This window comes from Protopterus annectens, chromosome 1.part2, assembly GCF_019279795.1.
Source record: "Protopterus annectens isolate FY-2018-M chromosome 1.part2, PAN1.0, whole genome shotgun sequence".
NCBI classification, from domain to species: Eukaryota; Metazoa; Chordata; order Ceratodontiformes; family Protopteridae; genus Protopterus; species Protopterus annectens.
In genome coordinates, this window is record NC_056727.1 from 1,228,899,698 (window position 1) to 1,228,909,015 (window position 9,318).

Here is a 9,318-nt window from a genome sequence, read left to right on the forward strand (position 1 = left end):
CACCACAGCACTGAAAATACTGAAGCAACAGAAATGGACAACCAAACTCTTTCCCTAGGAAAATATTTGGTTTTCTGTTGCTAAGATATTGTCAGCTTTCGCTGAATAGGGTTCGATATTAGAACATTAGAAGTTTTGAAACTTCAATTTTCTAATATAGACCCGGACTTCTATATGCTTACCACCCAACTCCCCTCATCCCCAAAGTCTTGCAGAAACCCCATCGCCTGAAGAATCCTCTCATCCTCATTGCCCCCTTTTGGCCTCATCAGGAGTAGCTTTCCCTCCTTTGGTCTCACCTCAAGTATCTGCCCTGAATATTAGATCTAATTCCAGATCTCATTTCCCACCCTTGGGGGCTTCCTCTTACCATCACCAGTCTTTTCATCTGACTGCATGATTCCTCCAGTTCCAGTGATCCTTTCCCAGTCCAGACTTCCCTCTCCGGTTAAGAGTATTATCTTGGCCTCTTAAAAACCATCTACCAAGAAGGTTTATTCCAGTAAATGGAAGAGGTTTTCTGTTTGGGCTAAACACAATCTCAATCCCTTTTCAGCCCCTATTCCTGACATTTTGTTGTTCTTGGCCTGTCTTTTTTACCTAGGGGTCAGTTTCTCTACGATCACTCTCCAATTGGTGGCTATCTCTAACTTCCATTTGAACAAAACTCCCACCTTTTCTTCCAGGCTGTGCAAGGCCTTCCTCAAAGGGATCTTTCTCCTCAGGCTTCCTATCAAACATCCCTCCCCAACATGGGGTCTCATTGTAGTGTTGCAGTCTTTGATGCAGAAGTCCTTTGTGATCTTAAATTCCTCTCCTGGAAGACTGCCTTCTTGGTGGCTATTTCTTCAGCCAAGAAGGTTTCTAAGTTGCACGCTTTCAGCATTAAGCTACCTTTCATGGTCTTCCTCAAGGATATAGCATCTCCTAGGACCAATCCTTCATTCATCCCTAAGGTGGCCGCAGAGGCTAATCTTAACCAATCTATTCAATTTCCTGTGTTCTTCCCCAGTTTTTCAAATAAAGGGGAATAAATGTTGCATTGTCTGGATGTCCATAGGCAGCTACCATTTTATCTTAAGAGAACGGAAGAATTTCGGAAGTCTGATCAGCTCTTCATTGCCTTCTCTCAGGCCAGGAAAGGTAAGGCAGTTTCCAAGGTATCTGTTTCACATTGGATTGCCAGTTGTATTTTCTACATTTACAGAAGCAGACACCTGGATATTTCCGGACCAGTTAAAGCTCACTGCACTAGGTCAGTAGCCACATCTTCTGCCTTCTTGGTGAAACTTTCTTTGGATGAGATTTGCACCACGGCTACTTGGTCTAATCCCCACACCTTTGTTGCGCATTATAAGTTGGATTTGGTGTCTAGGAACAGGGCTTCCTTTGGTTCCTCTTTGCTCTGGCGTATCCTTCCTTGAGGCCTCCCAGGGTTCATAATATCTGGGGACTCTGACCCATCGATGATCGATAATGACATGGATAGCATCAGATAAAGAGTTATGTATTTACCATAATTTGGAATATGGGCTTTCCAGTCTCATTACTCATCACATTCCCACCCTCCTTCCCCTCCTCCTGGAGATTTGGTATCTATGGAGGGATATCTCTCTTTAGAAGTTTTCAGTTTATAGGCAGTCTTTACTGCCCTTTTTTTCTCTATCCAGCAAACTCGATCTGAGGGTTGTGTGATAGGAAGGGATTATGGGAGGGGGAGTAGCTTGAGCTCTGGATCAGTCCTTTCATTTGCTGGCTTGGATCCAAGGTCAGATCCAAGACCCATCGGTGATGAATGACACTGGATAGCACAGATTCCAATTTATGGTAAGCACATAACTTTTTTTTTCTCAGCTTGCCTGCAAAGTGCAAAAATTGAACATCTGGTATACAAAGTTGTTTCATTTCCTGTTATCACCAACTTTTTCCCTCAATTTTTCTCACTTCATAATTTAATTGTTTTTATTTAATTACTAATTATATTCTTTAGGATTTGGTGGGGGGGGGGCATCTCTGTTGCATTGTTTTCTTACCTGGTTCTTTATAAGTGTTTTCTTTTTTCTCCAGAATTTAGCAAAACAAAAAAAACATCAGTATAATCTTCTCAAAGAACACATTGAAAGGGAGAAGAAATTGTTTGTTGTTGAACAAAAGATTCAGACACGTAAAGACCTCATGGTAAGACTTCAGAAGATGTTGTGGCAGTGCCTTAATACCTGTATTGACATTTTTAGTTCCCAAAAGCTGTGTTATGCTTCCTCACAGTAGTGGTGTGTATTATCAGTTTTGGCTTGTAAAGTTATTGTGCATCTTCATGGCCTTAGATGTGGTTGACCTTGGAATTCTATTATTTTTATATGTATGTCATCATTTATTCATCTTCCAGTACCCTCTTTATTCTCTTCAGGGCCCTGGGCGTATTTTGATAAAATGAGTCTGACTTACAGGGGAGAAATGTTCCACTGTGTAAACCTATGAGCAGTTAGTATAGTCAGTCAGCCTAAGCAGCATGTGTTTGGAATTTCAGAGTAAAGTGGCAAACGTGGAAAAAGTCTAAAGATGACAGTACATACAAATTCCATCAGCATCCATGCACACCAAAACTGAACCCTCAAGCTGAGAAGCAGTGGCTGTTGTGCTCTGTAGAAGTGAAGCATATGTTAGACTAACAGAATAAGTCTTACGTATAATGGTTAAAAAAAAAAAAGACTTCATGTTCTCCTTGTGATTAAGTGCATTTTTAATTTGCTGTCTGGTTTCCTCCCCACATCCCAAAAACTTGTAAACTTCGTGAGCCTCTAAACGGTCTTCAGGTATGTGAGTGAGCAGGTAGGCATGTATGTCCTGTACTGGATTATCGGTGCACTGCCTTAGAATGGCAGAATTTCCACTTTATAGCCCCAAGTTCCAGGGCTCAGTCCTGACCTTTGGTTACTGTCTGAGATGTTCATGGTCTCCCTTTGCGTGCATAGGTTTTAGCCAGGTATAATAAATATAAAAAGTTTACACACCCCTGTTAAAATGCCAAATTATTGTGATATAAAAAAATGAGACCACAATAAATCATTTTAAAACTTTTCCCACCTTTAATGTGACCTATAACCTGTACAATTCAGTTGAAAAACAAACAAATCTATTAGGGGAAAAAATATAAAAAATAAAAAACGTACAATAAGCTGGTTGCATAAGTGTGTACACCCTTAAACTAATACGTTTGTTGAAGCACCTTTTGATTTAATTACAGCATTCATTCTTCTTGGGTACACACCTGCCATCAATTAAAGAGACTCTGATTAACCCCAACTAAAGTTCAGCCATCCTAGTAGGATTTTCGTGACATGTTCTCAGTTGCCTGCTACAGCAAAAGCCATGGTTCGAAAAGAGCTTGCATAGCATCAAAGGGATCTCATTGTTGAATGGTATCAGTCAGGAGATGGGCACAAAAAAATTTCCACAGCATTGGATATACCATGGAACACAGTGAAGAGAGTCATCAAAAAGTGGAGAAAATATGGGACAACAGTGACGTTGCAAATAACTGGACGTCCCTCCAAAATTGATGAATAGATGAGACAAAAACTAGTCAGGGAGGTTGCCGAGAGACCTACAGCAACACTGAAGGAGCTGCAGAAATTTCTGGCAAGTACGGGTTGTGTACTACATGTGACAACAATCTCCCATATTCTCCATATGTCTGGGCTATGGGGTAGGATTGCAAGACAGAAGCTTTTTCTTACACAGAAAAACATCTTAGCCCGGCTAAAATTTGCAAAACAGTACATCAAGTCTCCCAATAGCATGTGGGAAAATGTTATGGTCTATTGAGACCAAGGTTCAGCTTTTTGGCCACAATTCCAAAAAGTATGCTTGGTGCAAAAACAACACTTCAGCAGTGAAGCAAGGTGGTGGCATTATCGTGCTTTGGGGTTTGCAATTATGAACAGTTCCAAATACCAGTCACTTGGCCCAAAACCTTCAGGCATCTGCTAGAAAGCTGAAGATGGAGGAATTTCACCTTTCAGCACGAGAATGACCCCAAGCATATATCCAAATCAACAAAATAATGGCTTCACCAGAAGAAAATTAAAGTTTTGGAATGGCCCAGCCAGAGCCTAGACGTAAATCCAATAGAAAATCATTGGGGTTACCTGAAGAGGGCTGTGCCCAAGAGATGCCCTCGTAATCGGGACAGATTTAGAGTGCTTTTGCAATGAAGACTGGGCAAATATTCCCAAGTCAAGATCTGCCATGCTGATAGATTCTTACCTAAGAAGACCGAATGTTGTAATTAAATCAAAAGGTGCTTCAACAAGGTATTAGTTTAAGGGTGTGCACACTTAAGCAACCAGCTTATTGTATTTTATTTTTTATATTTTTTTTCCCCTTACAGAGTTGTTTGTTTTTCAGTTGAATTGTACAGGTTATAGGTCACATTAAAGGTGGGAAACTTTTTGAAATTATTTATTGTGGTCTAATTTTTTTATATCACAAAAACCTAGCATCTTAACAGGGGTGTGTAAACTTTTTATATCCACTCTATATCTGGCTCCCCTCATCTCCCAAAAACATGGTAATTGACTACACTGAACTATCGTGTGTGTGTGTGTGTGTGTGTGTGTGTGTGTGTGTGTGTGTGTGTGTGTGTGTGTGTGTGTGTGTATATATATATATATATATATATATATATATATATATATGTATATATGTATATATGTATATATACACACATACATACACACACATACGTGTGTGTATATGGGTCTACTACCGTAGATCGAAATTACACTATTTCGAAATACGATAGTAGTGTCCCACTAACGCGAAAGTGCACTTTCGAGAAAGTCACTAGAATGAAGGAAAGGTTAGGGCTTGGGTAATAAATAGTGGATAGCTAGTAGGGCTATCCACTATCCTTAACCCAAGCCCTAACCCTAAGGTCCGTGAATACCACACCACAGTGCAGGAAATTGTATTTCCTCCACTGAGCAGTAGTTACGGACCTGTTTCTTGTACTGTGGTGCAGTAGTCACGGACCTTAGGGTTAGGGATTGGGTTAAGGATAGTGGATAGCCCTGCTAGCTATCCACTATCCTTAACTCCAGTCCTAACCCTAAGGTCCGTCACTACCACACCACAGTGCAGGAAATGTCCCATTCGACTTAGTGACTTTTGAGAAAGAGCACTTTCGTTGAAGTACACTTTCGCGTTAGTGGGACACTATTGTACTTCAAAATAGTGTAATTTCGATCTACTGTAGTAGACCCATATATATATATATATATATATATATATATATATATATATATATATATATACACATACAGATGTTGGTCTACTTCACCTGACCTAAAACTCATTTGACTGACTCCCATTTCATCGACAGCTTACAATGCAGAATTTCAACATACTAAATATTAAACCATAGATAAGTACACACAGAACACCAGTAACTAACCCTTTCCAGAACTTAAAAACGGGACAATGTACAACCAAACTAGGTGGGAGGCTATGCCCCCCACCCCCCCATTATATATACTAATTCCAGGATCGCACTACAGTGGGGAACAGGGCATACACCTTTAACATGCCTTACAGTACTCTACACGCTGCCACTACTGCTGGGAATGCACAAAATATTCGCCAAATTACTTTAGATACTTCCCATAAAAATGTAAATAGAAAAACCCACATTTAGAAACACTGCAAAACTACTGTCTACATGACTACCAGAATTCTAACAGTCAGCACTGTAAGTTACAGTAATTCTTTTTATCATAAACAAGTCACAGGTGAAGGAAAACCCACAACAACTGTGTCTTACATGTTGGTGAAATGGGAGTCAGTCAAATGAAGTTTAGGTCAGTTGCATATCAGTCAAACGTGTTTTAGGTCAAGTGAGGTAGACCCATATATATATATATATATATATATATATATAGTATTTTTATTTATATATATATATATATATATATATATATGTGTGTGTGTGTGTGTGTATATATATATATATATATATATATATATATATATGTATATATATGTGTATATATATATATATATATATATATATATATATATATATATATATATATATACACATGTATGTATATATATATATATCTATATATATATATATAAGAAACAGTCCAATGAGTGCCACAACGGGGCAAATGCCTCCCTTCTGAGCAGCAACAAGGTTAAAATAACTATTAAACAAAGGGTAGGCAAACCAAATACTGACGCAGAGTACGATAAACAGTCCAGCATATATCCAATATATCCAATGTGTAATGGATACAAAACAACGACTCCAATGCTCCAAAAAACGATTTTATTACACAAATAATAAATACAGGTAAGCGCTTTCACCGATATGGCTTCTTCAGACCCATCTACTAAACATTGCACTCCTCATTTAAATATATTGCTTAGGCGGGAAAACAGTCATGTCTTACAGAATTTAAAGGTACAATACATTCCTACCCCGATCCACACAATATATATTTAATTTAAGGGAAGTCAAGTCATATTAAAACACATTTTTGTCCACACTTACACAGTATATAATTGATTAATGATAGGCTAACTATAATACATTAACTATCTAATAAAACAAACTAAAAGTTCAGCCTATTTAATATTCTCCTGACTTCTAATCAGGAATACATTAAGCCCTTGATCTACAAATAAACTCATCACTCTATTGTGTATAGAGCGTTTACATAAAAGATATATATAAATATAAAAACATTTATCTATACATATAAAAAACTGTTTTAGGAAATTGTTTTTTAAAAATGTTATTATCTATGCAATTTCCGTGATTTTAAAAACGGTTTCACTGAAACCATAGCATTCAAACCAGGTGGGGTGTCTGACTTAAGTCTAATAATCCACTTAGCTTCCCTAGTTTCAGTAAATGTCTTGACATCACCCCCTCTTGGTCCTGGTGAAATCTGTTCCATTATTAAAAACTGAAAACTATGCTCATGTCCTTTCTCCATAACATGTCTAGCTAATGCATTAGTCTTAAGGCCGACCCTAATATTGTAAACATGCTCCCGAATCCGGTCTCTTAGTCTCCTGTTTGTCTTACCTACATAGAATGCATTGCATTCCATGCAGGAAGCCAAATAGACCACATTAGAGGATTGGCAGGTGCCATTTACTTTAAACTGATATTCTTTCATGGAGACAGGATGTATAAACTTGTCATCCTTACTAATATATTCACAGAAATTACACTCGTTGCACCTCTCCGTTCCATATCCTATCAACTCCTCTTTATATCTGTCTTGTGACGGGTAGCATAACAACCTTTTTAAATTTTTCTTATTTCTATAAATGAACTTTGGTGCTTCTCCTACAATATTTTTAATTGTATGGTCTATGGTTAAAACATCCCAATAAGACCTAATAACATCCTTGATGTTCCCTACATCACTAGTGAAATATAGGGAGCATGCTACACTGTTATTCATGAAATCTCTACCTCTATCAAGAGAAGCCTCTGTGGTGGATTCACTGTCTATCACATTGGCATTACCAAAATAAGGTGCAGCTCTATTCTCTCTTAATGTGTTTATATCAGTAAATCCCCTAGATATATCCAGTGCAGAATAACCTCTTGATAAAAACCTATCCTCCAAATCATTTATCTCATGCTCAAATCCTACACTTGTTGGATTATACCTGGATATACGCATTGCCTGCCCTTTGACAATGTTCTGATAGACATAACCTGGATGCATACTCGTCCTATACAGGAGAGAGTTCTTGTGACAATCCTTCCTGTATACACCTGTGTTAACCATACCATTGGATAATCTTTCCACATATACATCCAAGAAAGGTAATTTGGTACGTGACCATTCATGGGTAAACTTAAGGTACTCACTGATTGAGTTAATATCATCAATAAACTCTTTCAAATCACTTAGTGTACCTGTCCATATCAGGAACAAATCATCTACAAAACGTCTAAAGAACGGCACAAAGGTTTTGTAGCGTTCCAGACTGAATATATTTATGTATTCCCATTCGGCCATAAACAGGTTGGCGTAGCTATTGGCACATGATGTGCCCATAGCCACGCCATCCTTCTGCAGGTAATACTCTCCCTCAAAATAAAAAACATTGGACTCAAGTATCAATTCCAAAAGGAACATGACTAACTCTATCTTATTCTCACTCATGTCTGAATTACGTCTCAGGTAATTACTCACCATCTCTATACCATCTATATTCGGAATAACTGTGAACAGAGATTGCACATCCATAGTAACGAATGTGAAATCCTGTTCTAATGGCAGAGTCTTTAGAAAATCATTCAAATCTATAAGAAATTGTTTCGTGTCTCTTAGGACATAGACATTCCTGTCTACTAAAGGTCTAAACTGACTCTCAACATATATAGATAATGGTTCGGTAGACCACCCTCTACCAGCCACTATTGGTCTGTATGGGGGGTTATCCAGACTTTTATGGATCTTAGGGAGTCCATGTAGGATTGGTATCAATGGATACTGTACACACATATAATCATACAGTTGTGGATCAATATTGTTAGCTGCACGTAAATCTTTTAAATTCTGCTGAATCCTGCACATAATACTCTCTACCTTTTCCTTCTCTATGTGCATATAATGTCCATCATCATTCAACATTAATCTCATTCCATTGACGTATTGCTCCCTATCCATTAATACCACCCCTCCCCCTTTATCTGCAGGTCTAATCATTAGTGGCAACACACCAAACAGCCAATGCCTTTCTTCACTTTATTTTAGACCTGGTACCTCGGCAATTCGCCTTCAAGGATCACAGTTTACTTGCTACAAAATGTTAGTTTTTATAGTACTTATCCAAACAATTAAGCAATAATTCAATTAATACAAAATTTCTTTTAAAGTGACCTTGTCAATAACAATATTAAATTCTCCACATTTTATAGAGAAAAAATACAAACAACAAAATATAATGCCCATTACTTCATTACTAATTCATTTTTTAAGTAAAAACTCATTCTTTAAAAAGTAAAAGTTCATTTTATATACTGAAAACATTATATATGTTATTCAAAAAAATATATATACATTTTTTATTATATTTTTAAATTATTTTTAAATATTTTTTGAAAATGTTTTCTTAAATATTTTTTTGAAATAATTTTATTGTTTATTCTTATTTATTTCATGTCTTCTAAATCCATCATATCCCCAATTCTAAATTTAAACCATGTGGCCTTAAAGTATTAAACTTAAGAATCATTTTTGTCTCTAATTCTAATAGTTTATTGGTGATGTTATCTACCAAAAA

At 37.2% G+C, this 9,318-nt stretch overlaps 1 protein-coding gene across 1 annotated transcript in view; it reads left to right on the forward strand.

Moving 5' to 3' along the window:
- The window catches only part of UTP11 (UTP11 small subunit processome component), a 264,149-nt gene that overhangs the window by 239,319 nt on the left and 15,512 nt on the right, over window positions 1-9,318 (forward strand). The window contains exon 7 of the mRNA XM_044060088.1: window positions 2,068-2,178. Coding sequence (XP_043916023.1) covers window positions 2,068-2,178 — 111 coding nt within the window. The remainder of the gene's footprint in view (window positions 1-2,067; window positions 2,179-9,318) is intronic.